Source organism: Gymnoscopelus microlampas, assembly GCF_963454915.1.
Source record: "Gymnoscopelus microlampas genome assembly, chromosome: 5".
Lineage (NCBI taxonomy): Eukaryota > Metazoa > Chordata > Actinopteri > Myctophiformes > Myctophidae > Gymnoscopelus > Gymnoscopelus microlampas.
In genome coordinates, this window is record NC_139942.1 from 688,686 (window position 1) to 711,266 (window position 22,581).

Below are 22,581 nucleotides of genomic sequence, written 5' to 3' on the forward strand. Positions count from 1 at the left end.
CAACATCACACTCTTCTTGGCTTAAAGGAGTACTTCCCCCCAAAAAATAATAATTTTCTATCAATTACAATGACCTGCAGAGTAGGAGACTCCTACTGAATCTCCTACTGACCGATGACAATTAAATATATTTAAACAAACATTTTTTAACTCAAATCTTTGCTTCTGGGGGTTCCTGGAACAAAACATTTTGAGATGGGGGGTCTGCGGTCAAATACATATCATTTTAGGGCTCCTTGACATGAAAATGTTTGATCACCACTGTTATAGCAACATAAGACATTTGTAGAATCGGCCTCAGGTCTTAAGCCATTAAGACCTGGAACTGTGTCATTTTTAGATTTGAGCTAAAAAAGCATTATTTTACATTTTGGGCTATTCAAAAATAGCAGATCTACAAGCTCATAGCGCGGTGAGTGCCGCGCTATGAGCTTGTAGATCTGCTATTTTTGAAAAATCGTGAAAATGTGTGCAAATCTTTGAATATATATATACATATTTTTAAAGCGAACATTTTTAACTCAAATCTTTGCTTCTGGGGGTCCGTGGAACAAAATATTTTGATGGGGGTCCGCGGCCAAATACATATAATTTTGGGGGTCCTTGACATGAAAAAGATTGAGGATCACTGATATAGAAACATACGTTTTTCAGAAGAATCGGCTTCAGGGCTCAATGGGTTAATAGGTTAAAGCAGTGCTTTTCAAAGTGGGGTCCGGGGACTAGGGTTGGGTACCGAAATACGGTTCCAAGTAGGAACCGATAAAGAAATGGTCGGTACCGGGTACCCATACAAAATATGTAATTTCGGTTCTGCGTATCGGTTCCTAGATGCGCTAAAAGCCGTTCAAACAAAGGCGTTTAGAAGTCCTACACAAACAGCACAATCTGAGCAAAAATCACAAATCCGGTAAAACACCGCTGTATGGAGAAGTATACATCAGCAGCGTCTCTCCGTATGGAAGAGCTGTTGCTTCTCTCCGAGCGCACTCAGCCCAGCCTCATTCCTCCCCGCACCGCCCCTCGCCCTCTCCCCTCACTCACCACTGTCTGAACTGAAGTAGTAAGGGAAGGAATAGCCTGCCCTGCAAACGTTGTCATCTTGATTTGCTGTGTGTGTGTGTGTGTGTGTGTGTGTGTGTGTGTGTGTGTGTGTGTGTGTGTGTGTGTGTGTGTGTGTGTGTGTGTGTGTGTGTGTGTGTGTGTGTGTGTGTGTGTGTGTGTGTGTGTGTGTGTGTGTCTTTCAAAAATGAAACTGAAAGTGACTTCTTCAAAAGGAAGGAATGGCAGACCTAATATTAATGCATTTTGGCTGTGTGTGCAATAATGCAACTGCAGACATTATAATGCCTTTTGATAGGCTATTCAATATTAGTTTTAATTTCTTGAATATGGCAGGGTAATGTTTTGAGGCATATTGTATTTTGTTACTACACAATAGTAAATCAATAATTCTACACAATAAATAAATATGTTTTAAATAACTGATCTCAATATGGACCCATTATAGTTATGATAAGTTTTGCCATAATCATGTAGCTCTACAACAGAGGCGCAGCAATGGTACAAAAAAACTTTAAAGAAAATGTATATATATATTTTTAAAATTAATAATTTCCGGCTATTCTGTTTTCGGCCAAGTGTTTCCTGTATTCGGTATTCGGTTTCGGCCAAGAATTTTCCATTCGGTGCATCTCTATTAAATAAACATTTGACCTCTTATTTTTTTACCATTTTGGAACCGAAATATGGAACCGATAGGAACCGGATCCGATAAGCAGAACCGGAACCGGAACCGGACTCGTAAAAATCCTAACGATACCCATCCCTACCGGGGACTCCCAGGGGTCCCCTGGGTTCCAGGGGGCCTCCAGCAAAAATAATCTAGCCTCAAAATAAAAAATAAAAAAAAGTCTAACCACTTTAACCCTGTATACATCGGCTATTTGCTATTTGGAAATAGCAATACAAGCAGCGAAACAAGCGTAATGGGTAAACATATAGACCAACATTTGGGGGCGGCCGTGGCTCAGGAGGTAGAACGGCCGCTTTGGAAATTGGAGTTCGCGGTTCGATCCCCTGTGTTACTGTCAAAGTGTCCTTGAGCAAGACACTGAACCCCTTACCTGCTCCTGATGAGTAGGTCGGTGTCTTGCATGGTTTCCTCTGCCGTCTGTGTGTGAATAATATGTGTGTGAATAGGTGAACGTAATGCACTTCGGATAAATGCACCATTCATGATGCACCATTAATGAAGCATAGCGTTAGTTCATGCAGGACACGGAAGTCTTGCACGCCAAAGCTGTAATCAGCTGTCAGTCAGCTGATGTTGAACATCAGCTTTCTATTCCCCATTCACAGTGCTGCTGGTCATTACATCACACATTCATGCTCCATTCACAACTCACGCATTAGCAAGGGGTTCCTTTAAATACGGCTTCCTATTCACTACGTCTTTCTTGGTTGCTGACCAATGCATTCTGCTAGCTCCTCCTCCACCCCAGCCTCCACCTTTTGATTAGAGTCTGGCATAGGCTCAAATACTTGTGATTATCATGTATATCTGCTAATTCAAACTAATATGTCAATGTATTGCTTATTGTTGACATTGTATCCCTATGGGGATTTGCTTAGCATTCCCTGAATATATCTCTGCTGTCCGGCAGGAACCAGCTAACTCCAAAATGTTAATTTTTCAGGAAATGAAAAAAACAAAACAAAAATGGAGTTAGGAGGTTTTGTTCATCATTGATAAGAACACCTGAATGGACCTCCAAGCTCACAATGGCCACAGTTACATGGACATCATGTATTCATTCAGAATGAACTCATTCCGAATAGAGGAATCCGTTCCACTCACCTGCATATGTTTACATGGGACCCGAATAAAAGTATTCCTCGTTTACATGACCAAAGCATTCATTCGGAATATAACTTTTGACATGCGCAAAGTGGTTCCCGCCTACGCCCGGGCATGGACCAGGGGCCACTACCCAGAGCAGAGCTTCCCCTGGTGGGCATGGGAGGAGGCAATAGCCCCCTTGTGCCTCCGCGGCAGAGGTCTGTAGGTCGTAGGGCAGGCAGGCCGGTAAGCAACGCACCGACTCCTGGCCAGGCAGCGTTGTATGTGGTACAAGCCTGTGTTCCTTTGTTATCGCCGTTTTAATGCAAAAGTAGCAGATTTACAAGTTCAGACCAGTTTCTTTTTTTGTATTGGGGTACCAGACACGGTAAAACTTAGGCTAGCCTATAGGCTACGATTTGTCACATTTCTCATGTAGGTACGATGACGTCATTGCGCATTCGCACATGGTCATTATAATAATAAATAATAATACATAAACACCGGACCGCTCTTGGTCATTATAATAATAAATGGAGTGAGAGAAGGAGAGAGAGCAACACACTACAGTGTATGAAACAAGGCACGCTCATTTATGGCAAAAGTACAAAAGTATTGGCATGAAAATATAGGCTACTTAAGTAGAAAGTATAAGCTACTCATTATGCCGAGTGTCACGTTTTTCTTGTATTATGAAAAAGCTTTGAAACATGCTGTAACTCATTCACTGTGACGAAAACCCTCTTTCTGCGCCGCGGAGCGCACACGAGTTGAATGCGGGGTCTGTCGCCCTAAAACACAATCGCCCCGGGTCAAAATCCAGCGACCATGGAGCAGCCGTGGATGGCCCGCTCAAAAGGTGCGTGGGGCGGGGTGTTTTGGGACGACCGTTCCGGCTGCCCATGTAATGAATTGATGAAGTAAAACTCATCTGTTTTCGCTGCAGTTGCGCCCTAATTATGTTGTTTTCATTTATTTTTGTTCACGTATGCTATTAAAATAATGCAGCTATTGCAGTATTGGGCCTTAACATGTGATTAAAATGTATATGTATTTGGCCCCTCATATATAAAATAAACAAAAATAATAAAATAAAATCTGATTTAAAACAGGGATTTAAAAAAAAATCTTTGTCATGTGGCCAGGGATTCTTTTTAAAAACTGAGGACTAAAATACCCGTTTAGAAAAAGGCTTATTAAATGACGCTATATAGAATAGAATCATTAATTTTATCCCGCAGGAGCGAGCGCTTCTCAGCACCAGCCGTTGCCGAATTAGAGATTTGATAGGTCATTTTTGGACAATTCTGACAGCACTACTAAGCACAGACATGCGCAAAGGAATGCATGTATTCCAAACAGGTCAATTCCGATTGGTATATCCCGATTCAAACGGTCTATACCACCCCTCCAAACCCGAATAAAAATTCATTCGGGTCAGACTGGAATGGAATATTCTATTCCAATTGACGTGTTTACATGAGCATTTCTATTCTGAATGAATTCATTCATTCCGAATAGAAGTGTATTCATTCCGAATGAAACTGTCCATGTAACAGCAGCCACTGAGGTTGGAGGTCAAAAGGGGGTGGAGCCTGGAGTCAGCAAAACCAGCTAACTACACCCCCCTTTGCTGGAGTTTGCTGGTTTAGCAGAAAGTTTGAGGAACCAATGGAGTTGGCTGTTTTTTGTCAGAAGCACTTTTTAGTACTTTTCATTGGTTCAATTTTTTTTTACCAACACACAGACGTAAAGGGTGTTCAATAGCACTGATTTATGGGAAAAGAAGCAAAATCGAAAAAATGGAGTTGGCTGGTTCCTTCCGGACAGCAACGATATGCTGAGCAGGCTGCGTCGACAAAATTCAGGGAATATCTCCAAGAGCGGAGCTTTAACGCCAAGCTTAACTGTATTCCATTTGTTGCAATAAATGGTTAAATCTACTTTGACGTGAGTGTTTGTGATTGAATAACATTTGGTGAAAATAGACAAACATTTGGTGACATTAGATGAACATTTGGCGAAAATATCAGATCTACAAGCTTGTACATCCCAATGAAAGGGGTTCATTATTTTTAATAAGTAGAGATATAAGAGGCTGAATTCCACAAATGTTATGCCCAAACCAATGTTGATCACCACTGGTTAACCAGTTGACACTTATATAAACACGTGAGCTTGTAGATATAGATATTTCCACTATAACTACACAACATTTAAGAATTTGCTTTTAATTGTACTATGGTGTTTTTTGCTCACTCATTTCCCCAATACAGAGGAAAATATTATACCCTTAAAAATATAATTGGGCATGTCATTGATGAAATACATTTCCACAAATGTTCTAAAATAGCGAAAATAGAAACTTTTGAAAATCTGATATTTTCACATGCCCACCGGTGTGTTTTCGTCCCAAAACTGTTTTGAAAGACGCTGGAAGAAATGCCACAGAGTCCTCGGTGTTTGCGTTGTGTCCTGGTTTTGATGAGCCCCGCCCCCCACTGTGTTTCAGATCCTGTCCACCAACATCGCGGAGACCAGCATCACCATCAACGATGTGGTGTTTGTCATCGACTCGGGGAAAGTCAAAGAGGTACCGTCCACTCTTATAATGTCCTCTTTAACAGACCTTGTTTCTCAACGTCGGGTACAGGGACCACCAGTGATCCAAATGGATCTGTAACTCTGAGAGTGTACACATGGAACCAAATGGACCCTTACGGGTTCCATTTGTTAAATAAACAGAGGATTTTACAGTATATCGTTTTGGAGTCCCATAGATAAAAGTGGTATGAAATGGGGGTCCGTGGTGTTATGCATTTCAAAAGTTAGAGTATTGCTGATCTAAACAAAACGTATGTATGTGACCCTCTTGTAGAAGTCGTTTGATGCCATCAACCATGTGAGCATGCTGAAGATGGGATGGATCTCTAAAGCCAGCGCTCTGCAGAGGAAGGGAAGGTAAAAGAAAAAAACTTGTTTGTGTCAAACTATTGTTTATCTTTCTACCCGTCTGTGTGTACACATACAGTATGTCATTGTGTCTGTAAATGTGGCCACTAATGACTAAGGCCCTGTAAACAGAACTCCACTACACACCTCTAGTATAATGATCTTTTTTGTTTGGCCATATTTGCATGCACACAGTAGTATATCAACACACATCAACACACATCATGGTTTACTGTCTTATTCAATATGCAATTCAATGTGTAGGTAACGATGTGCATCAGTAGGCCTAATAAAACGTGTAATAAGAATGCACAGCAGAATGCAGTCTGCATCTGCACCCAGAATCACATTTACTGTATAACAAGTGTAAGGTAAACCCTACTGGAAACTTGTATCGGTTGATTTGACCATGCAATCAATCGGTAATTGGACATCGGCCAAAATTCCAATATGGTGCATCCCTATAGGTGCGTTCAGACCTGGAGATATATCCTTTTTCTAGTCGCTTCAATCACCTCCCTTTGGTCGCGCTGGTCAGCGTTGGCAAATAAAAATGTGTCCCGTCGCTTCACTAGTTTGCGACGCGACTGTGGGAAAAATTTCTCTTCTCCATCAAGTTGTCAAAAACACACACCGACCGACCGTGTGTTATTCTCCCTCCCGTCCCGGCCGGCCACTGTACTGACCGGGGATGACAGAGCACAGAGCAGGTCCTGTCCTCCCCGCTCAGATGTCCTGTCAGTAGAAAACGCAGTTTGTTGACTCAAATACCAATTTGAATCGTGGGCCTGTTTTGTTTGCAGGCATACAACAGATAGAAAATGTGCACAGGGACCTTCATTTACCGTGTTAATTTAACTCTGCGATGTAAATGGACCGCGGGTCCATTTGGTTCTATTATGTACGCTCTCTGGGTTACAAAAACACCCAAAACGAAACAAAGATTGAGCGACTATTTTCTATTTCATGACTAAAATATATCGACCTCCTCATCGTTTATAATCAAGCTGTCAGAAACACAGACCAAGTCGGGCGTGCATTTTACCTCCTTCCCAGCCTTCTGCCTGGGGAGATTGAACAGGACTACCCGCTCGGCGAGATGGCACCTTTGGGACTTGGGAGTAAATAGAACACAGTGACAAGGGCTAGTTTAGCTTCCAAGCACATAGGCTAAAACAGATATAAAATGTACACAGGGACCCCTCCAGTTAATTTACGGTGTTAATTTAACTTTGGGTGTGTAACCAAATGGACCCGACGGTCCCATTTTGTACGTCAGGGTTACGAGAACACCCAAGGCGGCTCTTTTACCTGGAAGACCTGGAACTGTGTCATTTTTAGATTGGAGCTAAAAAGCATTATTTTACACTTTGGGCTATTCAAAAATAGCAGATCTACAAGCTCATAGCGCGGCACTCGGTGAGTGCCGCGCTATGAGCTTGTAGATCTGCTATTTTTGAAAATTCGTGAAAATGTGTGCAAATCTTTGAATATATATATATTTTTACATTTTTTTTAAAACATTTTTAATTCAAATCTTTGCTTTTGGGGGTCCCTGGAACAAAATATTTTGATGGGGGTCCGCGGCCAAATACATATCATTTTGGGGGTCCTTGACATGAAAAAGATTGAACACCACTGATACACTGTAGAAACATACGTTTTTCAGAAAACTGTTGAGATTTAGGAGACAATCGTCTTCAGGTCTCAATGGGTTAAAAAAAGATGATTCTATATGTAACTGTTCTATTCTTCAGGGCTGGAAGGTGTAAGCCTGGGATCTGCTTCCACATGTTCAGCAGCCTGCGCTTCAACAGCATGCAGGAGTTCCAGGTTCCGCAGCTACTGAGGATGCCACTACAGGTACAACCCACCCATCATCACCTCTACCTCCATCACCTCCCTGCCCTTCTAGCACAGTGGTTTTCAAACTGTCTTTGACCATGGCACACACTGATGAGTTAGTCACAATCTGCTCCCCTTTGATTATCCCTTGCATAACAACCACTGGTCTAGTTTTAGTTAACCCATTGAGGCCTGAGGTTCCGATTCTGCAAAATGTTTTCTAAATCCTATGAGTTTTCTGAAAAACGTACGTTTCTATATCAGTGGTTCTCAAACTTTTTCATGTCAAGGACCCTCAAAATGATATGAATTTGGCCGCCGACCCCCATCTAAAAATGTGTTGTGCCCGGGACCCCCAAAAGCAAAGATTTGAGTTAATGTTTGCTTTAAAAGAAAATATATATTCAAAGATTTGCTCAAATTTTCACGATTTTTCAAAAATAGCAGATCTATAAGCTCGTAGAGCTTGTATATCTGCTATTTTTTCCATAAATTCCTATGGAATTTATGGAATGCATGTGCAAATAAAAAACAACATAATACTTCCTAAGGTTAATATGAGCATCAAATCAATATTTAAAATGTTTTATTTAAAATCCAATGACAATTCTCCTTGTATTCAAGACATCATGGGGTGAGTAAACGATAGAAATAAAGGGGTGAGTAAACGATAGAAATAAAGTATTTTTTTGACTGAACTACCCCTTTAACAGAAAGGGGCTTAAACCAGTGTCCCCTGCACGAGCTCCGAAATGTCTACTTGAGCTATATAACGTCTCCATACAGCTGTGTGTCCTGTCCTTTATTCCGTTTAGTCCATTCATTTCTATGAGAACCTACGTTATCTCTCATCTCTATGAGAGATAACTCCGATGTGTGCAAAACTCCTCCTTTCTGAGAGACTGCTTTGCTGTTTTGCGTACCAAGAAACAAGCAGAAGGCGCTATTTTGTTCAATTCAGTTGCTTGATTGTGTTAATAATAGCATGTTTATAAAGGTAATCAATTATAAAGGTAATCATTTTGATTCATAGTGAAATGAATGCATTTGAGGGAATATTGCGTATCACACGCAGCTGTGTAGAAACAAGCGTACTCCTTTTGAGTAGAGGCTGAAATGCATTTTGATGCAGTACCTCTTATCAGCCAGTAGGTGTCCCACCTGACCACAGAATGTAAATCTCTCAAAAGAAGAGCAGGGAGACCAACTAGTTATAATGTAACTTACATTGTATTAACATAATGTACCATACACATGTACTAATTATAATACAACTTAACATTGTATTAACATAATGTACCAGACAGATTGTAAAAAAAAAAAAGCAGCAGTTGCAAATCAGTTTTTTTCTAAGAATAGAGGGTTTAAGTGGTGAATCCCTGTGATTGTAATGTTTCAGGAGCTGTGTCTGCACACCAAACTACTGGCTCCAATCAACTGTCCCGTCGCTGACTTCCTGGCCAGAGCTCCAGAACCACCTCCCATCCATATTGTGAAGAACGCTGTGCAAATGCTCAAGGTAACAACATCCACACAATTTCGTCGACTAAAAATAAAAGAAATGTCCGTGGGGGCTTTGGACCCAAAGCCCCCCCCCCCCCTATCGGCGCCTATGAGTGGAGAAGAGATCCAGTACAACTAAGACAAGTCATTTTATGTTTGGTTGCGCTCTCAAAAATAGCAGATCTACAAGCTCACAACGAGTCGTGCTGCAACGCGTTGTGAGCTTGCAGTTCGGCTATTTTCAGCATGCCCCAGGGGGGCTGATTTCAGTCAATTGGATTCCATAGAAGCCAGCGTGTCTTCTATGGCAGTGGTTCTCAACCTTTTCAGGCCGTTGTAACAATCGGCCTTTACCTTGAAAGGAGAATTATTAACTAAAGGAAAATCAACGGGATCGACAGGTTTTTAACTGAAATTAATTTAATAATAAAGCCACAAAATAAACAATTGACAAATCAAATGGTAAATAAATAATACACTTCAGGCTTTTAAATCAACTTTTGTCCCTAACTCTTTCCCTAATAAACAAAATAAATAAACAAACAGATAAACAAAAACAGTACTTATTTCAACAAGCCCCTTAGATCACGCTTTCATTTGAATGCAAACAATAACCAAACTACTCGGGTGTAAGGATGCACGTCACTGCAGACCGACGCTTCAAACAATAACAACAGTTCACGGGTTAGTGTCCAAACGGCCTCTTCTTCCCACGCTCTCGAGTAAGTCTTTTAGTATTAGTCCTTATATCCAAATGAAACGGTAACGATCTTCCGCACGTCGCGGTCCGAAGGTAACTTAAAGTTCGGGGTACCCCATAATTTGTAATCCTCAGGAACAGAAATATGGACTTATCTCACCCGTGGCTCCGTCAGAATCCTCTCGGTGACGGGCGGTCCATTCATAAATCCAGCGCGATTGTAACCCCACGGCAGCAACGATTCGTTCCGTTGGGCTCGCTATTTCTTGCGTCTTGGCTGCAGCTTACTGTTTAGTCTAACGTAACTTTACAACTTAAACTAGTAACGCTGGCGCTCAGGAGATCTCCTCTCTCGATTCCACCCGTTCCCACCGGTACACAGGTTTGTTTGTTTCCCCTCCCCCCAATACCACACCTTCTATTTGTAAAGTCGGGTGGCGCAAATCATTCAATCACCCACTGATCAGACCCATTACCCTCACGTGAATTGGAAATGTCCATATAGCTCATAGAGTCCAACATGTCACATATCACTCGTATATAATAACATGCATAAACAGATCAGATGTTACACATCACTCGTGTATGTTAACACCCATAGATCAAGCAGATAAATATAATAAATATAATGTGCATTTGTCACACCGTGACCCCCCAAAATAATCATATTTGAACTGGGGACCCCCCACCCTGACAAACACTTGGAATTGTAGGAGTTGAGGCATTACATTTAGTTTGACTCGGTTCCACAGATAAATATTGAGCTTGTAGATCGGCTATTTTCACAATATTTGTCTATTTCTTATATTATTTGATAATTTGGCCAATGTTGACCAGTTTTTGTAGTATAGTTACTTTTGATGCACTTACTTTTGATTTTGAAAAATGTAGGTATTAAAAATGTCCTTAAATTGTCACTTTGCTGTCATCTGGGGACCCCCCAAAAATCTGATGGGGACCCCCCTGTGGCTATTTCCAGTTATTATCCGCAACATGTTTGTAAGTGTCTTCCGTAAAACCCTGCTGGTCTCTGAGGTTTTAATAAGAGCAAAGGTTAAAGCCTCAGCTGGAACAATATAGCTAAAACTTCGTTTTACATATTGTGTTCATTGTTTAGGAAACAGTGCTAGTGTGGGGGACTCCTTTAACCCATTAAGACCTGAAGCCCATTCTACAAAGGCCTTCCTAATCAGTAGTTCTCAAACTTTTGCCTGCCAAGGACCCCCAAAATGATGAAACTATTAGTCAATGATCGCAATTATTTGTGTGAATATTAATCGTCAAGTAAAAATGTCAGAATGGTGACGGCTCTAACCCCCCCCCCCCCCCCCCCCCCGCTATCTCCCACCCCTCCCCCCTCTCTCTCTCCACTGCAGACGGTAGATGCCATGGAGCCGTCAGAGGACCTGACAGAGCTGGGTTACCATCTGGCTGACCTGCCTGTGGAGCCACACCTGGGTAAGACCAGGGGTTAGGATTAGGATTAGGATTCACTGGTGAATGAGTTCTCTTATTTAAGTACATTTTGTTGAGTATTGTTAGTATTATTATTATTATTATTATTATTATTATTATTCTCATCTACTTTCACAGATATAGTGTACTTTTGACTCCACTGCATTTCTAGCAAGTGACTCTTGAGACCGAAACCGAAACTGTGAATTAACCACTTAAGCCCCATTTAAAATATAGTGAAAATAGCAGATCTACAAGCTCACAACGCACCATACGTTGTGAGCTTGAGCACTATTTTTTTAAATTTCATTTGTCATATCTACCCTGTGCAATTTCTGTTGCACAAAGCCAAAAAGGCATATGTTCCAATGCTAAAAGTTGTTTATCGCAATTATTTGTGTCACAATTAATCGTCAAGTAGTATACACAAAAAAGCCAAAGCTTGTTTCCATTGTTGTCCACCTTGAGACATAGAACAACACGCAACAAACTGTACAAACAAGCATGAAACAAAGACAAATAAATCCCTATATACATATAAAGTTAGAAGATATACATATAGGACAAGAGGTACCCCAAGAAAGAATCCAATGCAGAGTTGGCTATCCGGGGTAGGGATCTAACTATGACCAGTTAGTGTTGGGATGGAGCCATGATTTAAGGTCATTCTTAAATCTTGCTATGAAATGTAGGGATTTCAGGGCTGAAGGGAGGACATTCCACTGAGTAGGGGCTGCTTAATAGAACGCATTTTTCCCCTTCGTAAGCATCCTGAAACTGGGGAGAACAAGATCACATGAACGTCCCCTGGTTGAGTACCTATGAGCATCCCTCACTCTGGGCAGGTCATAATCATGACAATCCTACTTGTAGCCTAATTGTAATACCCATCCCGATGGGGGTCCGCGGCCAAATACATTATTTATATTATAATTTGGACTCTTAAAAAATTAGGATTTTATCGATTCCAGTTTTGATTCATTAATTATATATTTTTTGTCTGTCTGGTACCCATCAAATTGGATTTGGTCCCTACTTGTAAAAAACACATTTTTCTACCCGTCCCTAGGTAAGATGGTGCTGTGTGGAGTCGTTCTGAAGTGCCTGGACCCCATCCTGACCATCGCCTGCACGCTGGCCCACCGCGACCCCTTCGTGCTGCCTGCCCAGGCCTCAGAGAAGAGAGCGTCTCTGCTCTGCCGCAAGAGGTTCACCGCGGGGACCTTCAGCGATCACATGGCTCTGCTGAGAGCCTTCCAGGTACACACTGCACCACATGACCCTCAACCCCCTCCAGTGGTCATTTTGACAGCACATTTTGATGTAGTTTATGAATGATGTAGTCTTTTTATTAGTCTTGTTCCAGTTGACTAAATATCATACGATTTTAGTCGGTTGATTTAGTCGACTAAAATGTATTTTGCCTGAAATGTTTGCGTTGAATTGCCTGATTTATACTTAGCTTTGTTCCGAAAATAGTCGATCTACTTGTAGATCTGATATTTCAGGATCGCAACAAAATTGTCTTAGTCTACTGGAACATTTTAGTCTAGTTTTTATTTGTTGACGAAATTGTCAATATATTAAGTCATAGTTTTAGTTATCATAGCTTAGTCTTTATTTAGTTTTCGTCAGTGGAAAAAGGTAGTCGACAAACATTTTTCGTCATAGTTTTAGTCGACCATATTAACACTTGTGTTATGATGTGATGTGACAATGAAGTGTATTCTGATATCTTTACAGCTTAAATCAGTGTTTCTGAAACTTTTTTAATTTCAAGGAGCTTCATAACTCTGTACAAATGTAACCAAATGGACCCTTAAGCCCCCTACAAAAAAATGTTGTCCACTATGGGTGCGTTCGGATATAAGACGCTGAGCGCATTGGTCCAATACAAACCAATACGTGAGTGTGCTCCCGGTGCGCATATCCGAACACACTCATCATGTTTTCACTGATGTAAACTAAATGTTAGGGAGGGAATGGTGGAGAAGAGATCCAGTATGCTTGGTGTGCTCCGAAAATAGCCGATTGATCAAATTTAGCAAAAATGAACCCTGGTGGTGTGTGTTTGTCCCGCGGTGTTGTAGGCATGGCAGAAGGCCTGCAATGACGGCTGGGAGCGCTCCTTCTGTGAGAAGAACTTCTTGTCCCAGGCCTCGCTGGAGATCATCGTTGGGATGAGGACACAGCTGCTGGGACAGCTCCGAGCCATCGGTACGTACTGCACTTTTGGGGATGAGTCTTAACCCAGTAAGACCTGAAGCCGATTCTACATGTCTCCTAAATCCCAACAGTATTCTGAAAAACGTTTGTTTCTATATCAGTGGTACTCAATCTTTTTCATGTCAAGGACCCTCAAAATTATATGTATTTGGCCGCGGACCCCCATCTGAAAATATTTTGTTCCAGGGACCCCCATAAGCAAAGATTTGAGTAAAAAATGTCCGTGTCTATATTCAAAGATTTGCACACATTTTCACGATTTTTCAAAAATAGCACCGAGTGCCACGCTATGAGCTTGTGTATCTGCTATTTTTGAATAGCCAAAAGTGTAAAATACGGCTTTTTACCTCAAATCAAAAAATGACAGATGCGTTCCAGGTCTTAATGGGTTCACTCATTCTATGAGTTTTTCAAAGGTTAGTGAAAACGCTCGAAAACGCTGGCAAAGGCAGCCATAGATGACGTTTTAACTCTGGCAGTCAATGAGTTAAGGAGGAGATTGCACACTGTGTCTATTTTTTCCCCCAGTCTGCTGCTTTACTTATACTGGAGGCTGGATTAAATTATCCACTGTATTCCGTTTCATCCCCATGCCAGCGTTTTTCACCTTATATTGACGATCCACGGAGACCCTCGGGACCCGCGGTGTGTACATAGATGTAAACAAATGGTGTCCAGGGGGAGGGAGAGGGTTTCCTCTATCCACCGGAACAAAACATGTATAACCGCGATTGGCCATTTTGTTGCTACCGACCGTTGAATAAGGCTCGTTTTCATCAAAGAGAAAAATTATCCGAGCTAGATGTTTTCCTACAACTGATAACATAGGAGTGGACGGAAGTGTCATTTTTTGGGGATGACGTCACATCCGTCCATTCCTTCTCTCAGAGTCGAGGGATCATTCTTAAGTTGTTAGAGCGCCCTCTTGTGGAATTTTCCAAAAAAAAGGATTTGTTTTGAAAGGACATTTTTGAACGTCCTTGGCAGGCAATGTGTTAACCCATTAAGACCTGGAACTGTGTCATTTTTAGATTTGAGCTAAAAAGACATATTTTACACTTTTGGCTATTCAAAAATAGCAGATATACAAGCTCATAGCGCGGCACCGAGTGCCGCGCTATGAGCTTGTATATCTGCTATTTTTGAAAAATCGTTAAAATGTGTGCAAATCTTTGAATATATATATTTTTAAAGCGAACAGTTTTTAACTCAAATCTTTGCTTCTGGGGGGTCCCTGGAACAAAATATTTTGTAACATATAATTTTGGGGGTCCTTGACATGAAAAAGATTGAGCACCACTGATATAGAAACATACGTTTTTGAGAATACTGTTGAGATTTAGGAGACATGTAGAATCGGCTTCAGGTCTCAATGGGTTAATAAATTGCTAATCACAGTTAGCCTGACCATCCCGTGTTCGCCAGGTTTTGTGCGCGCGCGCGGAGCCGGGGACATCCGCGACGTGAACCTGAACTCAGAGAACTGGTCGGTGGTGAAGGCGGCGCTGGTGGCAGGCATGTACCCCAACCTCATCCACGTGGACAGACACACCTGCTCCCTGTCCTCTAACAAGGAGAAGAAGATCCGCTTCCATCCCACCTCCGTGCTCTGCCAGCCACAGGGCAACAAGAAGGTACGCTGGGCCAGCTTTTCCTCTCTCTGAATGCTTTCAGTGTTCTGTTATTGTGGGGAAAGCTTTTGCTGAAAATAGCTGATCGACAAGAGCATTGTGAGCATTTTTGCACAAATCGGCCTCCTGGTGGCGCTATAACAGGCCCATGTGAAATTGGGCCAGAGGTTCTGAATTGGCATCCAGGGAGTGTGTGTGCACAGTTTCGGAGTGACCGGGCCAACGGTGCCAGAGATTAGTTGCTAACACACAGACAGGACGGACACACACACGGACGGACGGAGGGTAAAACATACTCTCTCGCCATGCCTTCGGCCTGGCGGAGACAAAAATTGGGGCAGAGGTTCTGAATTGGCATCCAGGGAGTGTGTGTGCACAGTTTCGCAGCGACCGGGCCAACGGTGCCGGAGATTAGCTGCTCACAGACGGGACGGACGGACGGACAGGGGGTAAAACATACTCTCGCCATGCCTTTCGGCCTGGCGGAGACAATAACAAATGAGAATCTAGAATGCTAAAATGTTCAACATATCAATAATATAAACTTTGGGTTTTATCAACTGTCATTGACATTTTCAGATTCTTCTTTAAGAAGATTAGTTAACATTCTTTGAAAGGTTAAGATTTTTTCCCATTCCAAGAGGCTATGACTGACTTCCAAAGTTTGCTTGCCCAGGGTAGACAACCCGGCCTGGCAGAGATTAGCGCTAATCTGCGCTCTGAGGAAGAGCACACCGTTCTTCTAGTTAAGGCAGGCAATCAATTCTACATGGCCTAGCCCTAGCCCTTGTTGGCTGTGAGAGCTGCAGGGTAAACACTAGCACAGCTTTAGTGAGTGAGATTCCAGCGTTCCATAGCCTGAGACCTTCTGATTGGTTGAGACAGCGTTTTTTTTTTGTGAAACGTCTTTATAGCCTTGTAGTGTTCTCATGCAGTGTATGGAACATGCAAACATGCATGTTAGTAGCAAAATCACATTTCAAAGAAATGAGCAAAATGGCATACACCTATGCACTACTACAGACAGCAGCAAACATGGTAGATGATTAACTTAACCCAAATTCGAAAAAAGAAAACATTCACAAAACATCACAAGAGGGTAACAGAAAGTTAAAATAACTGATGGTACTAAGAAATGTACCATCAAATTATTTCAAGTAAAAAATAAATTAAACAGGCAACACAAAAGACACTTTGGTAGAGGTTTGGGTTGTGTACATACCCATGATGTTACTCCAAAGGTGGGCGAGATATCAAAAATAGCTCTATTATTTAGACTCATTAGGATCATTCAAAAAATAAGCTCCTCGTTTACTTACATTGTGCAGTGAAACAGCTCTCAAAGTCACTCTTCTAGCCCGTGGGTAACGTGGTTCGGATGATGAGCCGGGTTCCCAGTTAAAGGCTAGTTCAGGGTGGGCAGTCTTGTGCCCCCTCAGGGCTCCCCGGGTCCGCCTGGAGAGGAGAAAATTAAAGAGATGCTGTACTTTGTACGAACGGGATGAACCTTTTTCTTTTCCTTCATCTCTTCCACCCAGATCCCCCCAGCCAATGGACAGATGGCGTCTGTCCAGGCTCTGCCCACTGATTGGCTGATCTATGACGAGATGACGCGAGTCCATAGGATAGCCAGTGTTCGGTGCTGCTCCATGGTGTCACCTGTCACCGTCACCATATTTGGTGGCTCGGCCAGGCTCCCCGCTTCTGCTCTGCAGGAGCCCACCATACAAAAAGGTAGGTTTTCCAGGCCTGACTCCACTACGTCTCAGAGGAAAATATTGTGCCTTTTTACGCCACTACAGTTATTTGACAACTTTATTCACAAGTCGCTGATTTACAGTAGATTATTATGACAAAACATACATTAATCACCTAAGCCCTATTGTATACTTAACACATTGACTGCCAGAGTTTATTCATAATGTACTCACCCCCTTGCCAGCGATTTGGTGTTTTTTTTGTTTTGTTATTTTGTTATTTAAATTAATTTAAGTTTGTCTGTATGTGGTTATAAACACATACGAGGATCGACCAGTAGAGAGCAGCAAATTGACACCTTGCTGACTCGCTCGACCCCCCCCAAACAGAATCAAACAGTCAGTACGTCATAAACCGGATGTGACGTTTTCGACAACCGCTGATCGGGCTTAAATACGATGTGATACACGACGCTGATGACTGTTCGTCACCCAGACCAAAGAAAATAGAAGTGGAGCTCTCCGTTCGTTTTTTATACCGTGTGAAAAAAACGTGTTTTGGCCGCATTAGCGCATTTTTCAAGCTAAAACCGGAAACCGGAAACGGAAATCGCTGAAATTTCTTCCGGGTGAAGCGTAGGTGAGTGGAAAACGAAACTGATCTCGGAATGTAAATAAAACAGTGTGATCGTCTATTAACTAAATTAAACATTAGGACGCAGATCTGCGTCCTAGATTACTCTGGCAGCCCACGGTTTTATCTAATAGGACGCAGATCTGCGTCCATGGCAGCTTATGTGTTAAGTGTATTGGAAAATAGCAGATCTACAAGCTCAAAACATGTCACGATGCAACGTGTTGTGAGCTTGTAGATCAGCTATTTTTGGGAAAAGGTTTAACAATTTTGAAAAGGTTTGTTCAATCATAATGAGTACTTTTTACTTGGTACTGTAATTATATTTTGATGCCAAAAAGGGCAACCAAAGGCATGACACTTCAAGACATGAACCTTTCCCGCCAGCTGACGCAGGAATCATGGACGAGCCTTCCCTTCAGATGTACAGAATGTTATTTAGCTTGCATGTTGTTTAGACCAGTGGTTCTCAAACGTTTTCATGTCAAGGACCCCCAAATTGATATATATTTTGCCGCGGACCCCCATCTGAAAATGTTTTGTGCCAGGGACCCCCAGAAGCAAAGATTTGAGTTAAAAATGCTTAAAAGAAAATATGCATTATATATATATAGCACAAATGTTCACGATCTTTCTAAAATAGCAGATCTACAAGCTCGAAGTGTGGCACAAAGTGACGCGCTGTGAGCTTGTACATCTGCTATTTTTGAATAGCCAAAGTATAAAATGTGGATAAATGGGTTAAAATGATTGACGCTTTATTAACACATTTTGCTGGGGACCCCCCACTTTAAGAACCAATGGTTTAGACAGATGCTAGGTATCTTTGAGGCACTACGGTGTTCTCTCTGCACTCTTACTCATGTCAACATTAACCCATTGAGACCTGAAGCCGATTGTACATGTCTCCTAAATCTCAACAGTATTCTGAAAAACGTATGTTTCTATATCAGTGGTGCTCAATCTTTTTCATGTCAAGGACCCCCAAAATGATATGTATTTGGCCGCGGACCCCCATCAAAATATTTTGCTCCAGGGACCCCCCAGAAGCAAAGATTTGAGTTAAAAATATTCGCTTTAAAACAATATATATTCAAAGATTTGCACACATTTTCACGATTTTTCTAAAATAGCAGATCTACAAGCTCGTAGCGCGGCACTCGGTGCCGCGCTATGAGCTTGTAGATCTGCTATTTTTAAATAGCCCAAAGTGTAAAATAATGCTTTTTAGCTCAAATCAAAAAATGACACAGTTCCAGGTCTTAATGGGTTAACCATAGATGTTGACTATAGTTCGTGCTTATGCTGATCTCGCACTTGTAAATCACTCAGGATGAGATTAATCTGCTAAATGCCTAAATTGTACATTTCTTCCACCACTGCATAGTTTACACTGAATGACAGCAGTGACAGTGAGACAGTTAATGTGTATGCTAATCGGATCATGAATATGCATGTTGTGTTAATCAGACGATGGGCTGAACGACAGCAGTGACAGTGAGGTGGAGGAGCGCCCGGTGGCTCATCTGGCTCAGCTGAAGATCGACGAGTGGCTTCGCTTCCAACTGGACGGCGAGGTGAGAGAACATTACATTACATTACAGTCATTTAGCAGACGCTTTTATCACATTACATTACATTACAGTCATTTAGCAGACACTTTTATCCAAAGCGACTTACAATAAGTGCATTCAACATAGGTAGGGAACGAAACTACTAATCACCAGAAGTCTTAAGTGCATTTTCTGCTAAAACAGGCAACCAAGACTATACCTAGCGCTAAGGTAAAAGTGCAATATATCAGCTACCTACTTTCTTAAACAGATGAGACAAAATAGCAAAATCAAATGAGCAAGAGCTAAAACAAATAAGTGTATTGACTAAAGAAGATCCAATAAAACAGTACAATAATAAAACAAGAGTTTGTACAACTAGTTAACAACAAGTAGGCAAGGCGAAGAGGAAGGGTAGTGTTTCCTGAAGAGGTGGGTTTTCAGCCTGCGGTGAAAGATGGGCAGTGACTCTGCTGTCCTGACATCAGTGGGGAGTTCATTCCACCACTGTGGGGCCAGAACAGAAAAAAAGTCGTGACCGTGTAGATCGGCCAGAAGGACCCTTGAGTGACGAGGCAATCAGTCGCCCCGAGGTGGCAGACCGAAGTGGTCGGGCAGGGGTGTAAGCATCGACCATAGCCCGGAGGTAAGAAGGAGCTGTTCCTTTCACTGCCTTATAGGCTAGCACCAGGGTTTTAAACTGGATGCGACCCGCTACGGGGAGCCAGTGTACAGAACGGAGAAGGATAGTTGTGTGGGAGAACTTGGGGCGGTTGAACACCAGACGAGCCGCAGCTCTCTGAACAAGCTCCAGAGGTCTGATGGCAGATGCCGGAGCACCAGCAAGGAGGGAGTTGCAGTAGTCCAGGCGGGAGATGACAAGAGCCTGGATGAGCACCTGGGCTGCCTTCTCCGTGAGGAAGGGGCGAATGCTCCTGATGTTGAAGAGGAGGAATCTGCAGGACCGTGTCACCGATGCGATGTTTGCCGAGAACGACAGTCGATCGTCCAGGGTCACACCCAGATTCTTCGCAGTCCGAGTTCAATTCAATTTTATAAGTAAGTTGACGTCACCACAGCATTATCAATGGTGATGGCCATGTCTCGGTGCGGACAGCCCTTCCCCGCGAGGAACATCAGCTCGGTCTTGTCCAGGTTGAGCTTCAGGTGGAGAACGCCTCCACTTCAATACCGTCATCACTGCACTTAACCGCTTGGGGGTACATTAGCTCATTACATTGTGAGCTGCTATTTTTTTTTAAAAAACATGAAAATTTGTGCAAATCTTTGAATATATATATATATATATATATATATATATATATATATATATATATATATATATATATATATATATATATATATAATTATTATTTTTTTAAAGCAAACATTTGTAACTCAAATCTTTGCTTCTAGGATTTCTACAAATGTCTTCTATCCTAACAGTTTTTTTGAAAAAACGTATGTCTCTATAATCAGTGGTTTTCAAACTTTTTCATGTCAAGGGCCCCCTAAATGATATGTATTTGGCCACGGACCCCCCATCTCAAAATATGTTGTTCCAGGGACCCCCCAGAAGCACAGATCGGAGTAATTTTTTTTCCGCTTTAAATGTGTATATATATATTCAAAGATTTGCACACACTTTCAAGATTTTTCAAAAAATGTCAGATCTACAAGCTCATAGTGTGGCAATCTGTGTCGCGCTATGAGGTCGTATATCTGCTGTTTTTGAATAGCCAAAATCTTAAAATTACATGGATGCATTCCCGGTCTTAACACATCCACTGCCAAGGGCTAATCTCAGAATGTACTCATCAGTGCCAAGGTTTTATTGTTGTTTTTTGTTTTTTTCACGTCGCCATAGGCCCCGTTAAAATCCTTTAGAATGCGCGATGGACTGTTTGTAAACAACGTGCACATGTCCCTGCGTCTACTAGTGCAGACCACGTGTCAAACGGAGCCGCCATGTTTGAGTTCTGACCGTTAATGTTAACATGGGAAATGCGAGGAGAAAAAACTACAAGGGCTTTACAGGGGTTTTAGTGTGCGCCTTAGAATGGAGGCCGACGGGAAACAAAAAACGGGATCGCAAATAGTTTCCACTTCCGGTGGTGGTCCGTGTAGAAAATTGAAAAAAATAATAATAATCGAAAAAAAGGAAAAAGCAGCCGGACCGTAGCACTACGGTCTCGGCGCTTAACAGTTGGATTTAACGGACCGTAGGACTACGTTCTTGGCGGTTAATGTGTTAATGGGCTAATATTGTCAAAGAGACAGTGCCCTCAGTACCCTCATACCTGTCTAACTACTTCTCCAAAGTGAGAGACACCCACAATCACACCACTAGAGGGAGCGACCATGACCTGGTGCCACCCAATGTTAGAACAAACATGGGACAATTCTCATTCTACTACAATGCCACAAAATGTGGAATGCCCTGACACCGTTAAAGAATGTGTAACACTGGTTTCTTTCAAAATGGCCTGGAAAAAAACATCTTTCAGGAGACCACAGGTGGAGGTAAATGTCATTTGCCCATCTCTTTTGTACATAGTGTTTGTATTTGACTATTTGTTGATGACATGTAATATTGTCATCAACCAATACAAGGCCAAATAAGCAACTACACTTTGGAAATATTAATAAGCTAAAAAAAACGCAACCACCAATATTTTTTTACAAGAAACTCGCTTATAATAAGCAGACACGGCAACACTGCTTCTGATCTGAATTGCACCGTGGTTGACTTTTTGAAACGTTTGTTTCAGAGAGGGAGGGAGAGAGAGAGAGACAGACACACAGAGAAATAGAGAATTATTTAATGTCAATCATTAGCGTCCTGTCTCGGTCTCGCACATAATATATCACGGGAGCCTTTCACGTTTTCGTGAGACGTTTGGAATAAAAACAAATGTATGTATTGGGTCGGGATCACATCGTGGTGAAATATCTTGCAATTCGTGAACCCCTGTCGCCGACCAATCAATCGTGCGAGAACCACAACGATATATATAGAGCCCGATTTCAAGAGAGAAACTTGTGCAATGTGAAATGCTTAACGATCTGTTTACTCGCCGACCATTTTAACCCATTAAGACCTGGTCACTTTAGATTTCTTTGCACTATTCAAAAATAGCAGATATACAAGCTCATAGCGCGGCACCGAGTGCCGCGCTATGAGCCTGTAGATCTGCTATTTTTGAAAAATCGTGAAAAATATTTTTTTATATTTTTTTCCGGAAAATTGTTAGGATTTTGAATTTTTTTAGACGCTGCCTCAGGTCTTAATGGGTTAAATGTCGGGCAGTATGTAGGGGCCCTTATTGTACATTTCTGACTAATAAATTATTCAATTAAAAAAGGGAAAGGTGGGTTAGATCACATTTTGACGTTATTCAGAACCTCTGACAGCTTTTCTTCCGACCCTCCTGCAACCCCCCAGATGCTTTTCTTTCTAGTCAAATTAGGCTTGTCTCAAATACAGTGTCAATTATTTTAAATGAAAAACAAAACCTACTTAACATCAAGTTTAATTTTGTG

At 41.9% G+C, this 22,581-nt stretch overlaps 1 protein-coding gene across 3 annotated transcripts in view; it reads left to right on the forward strand.

Annotated features, from left to right (window-relative positions):
* Positions 1 to 22,581, forward strand: part of ythdc2 (YTH domain containing 2) — a 62,858-nt gene that overhangs the window by 26,631 nt on the left and 13,646 nt on the right. For all 3 annotated transcript variants that reach the window (XR_014600830.1, XM_084058176.1, XM_084058175.1), the window contains exons 17-26: positions 5,355 to 5,435; positions 5,721 to 5,803; positions 7,552 to 7,657; positions 9,039 to 9,158; positions 11,219 to 11,300; positions 12,367 to 12,557; positions 13,388 to 13,514; positions 14,949 to 15,157; positions 16,693 to 16,888; positions 18,956 to 19,062. Coding sequence is in view for 2 of the 3 variants with exons in the window: in XM_084058176.1 (XP_083914302.1) it covers positions 5,355 to 5,435; positions 5,721 to 5,803; positions 7,552 to 7,657; positions 9,039 to 9,158; positions 11,219 to 11,300; positions 12,367 to 12,557; positions 13,388 to 13,514; positions 14,949 to 15,157; positions 16,693 to 16,888; positions 18,956 to 19,062 (1,302 nt within the window). In the remaining variant the exon portion in view is untranslated. The remainder of the gene's footprint in view (positions 1 to 5,354; positions 5,436 to 5,720; positions 5,804 to 7,551; positions 7,658 to 9,038; positions 9,159 to 11,218; positions 11,301 to 12,366; positions 12,558 to 13,387; positions 13,515 to 14,948; positions 15,158 to 16,692; positions 16,889 to 18,955; positions 19,063 to 22,581) is intronic.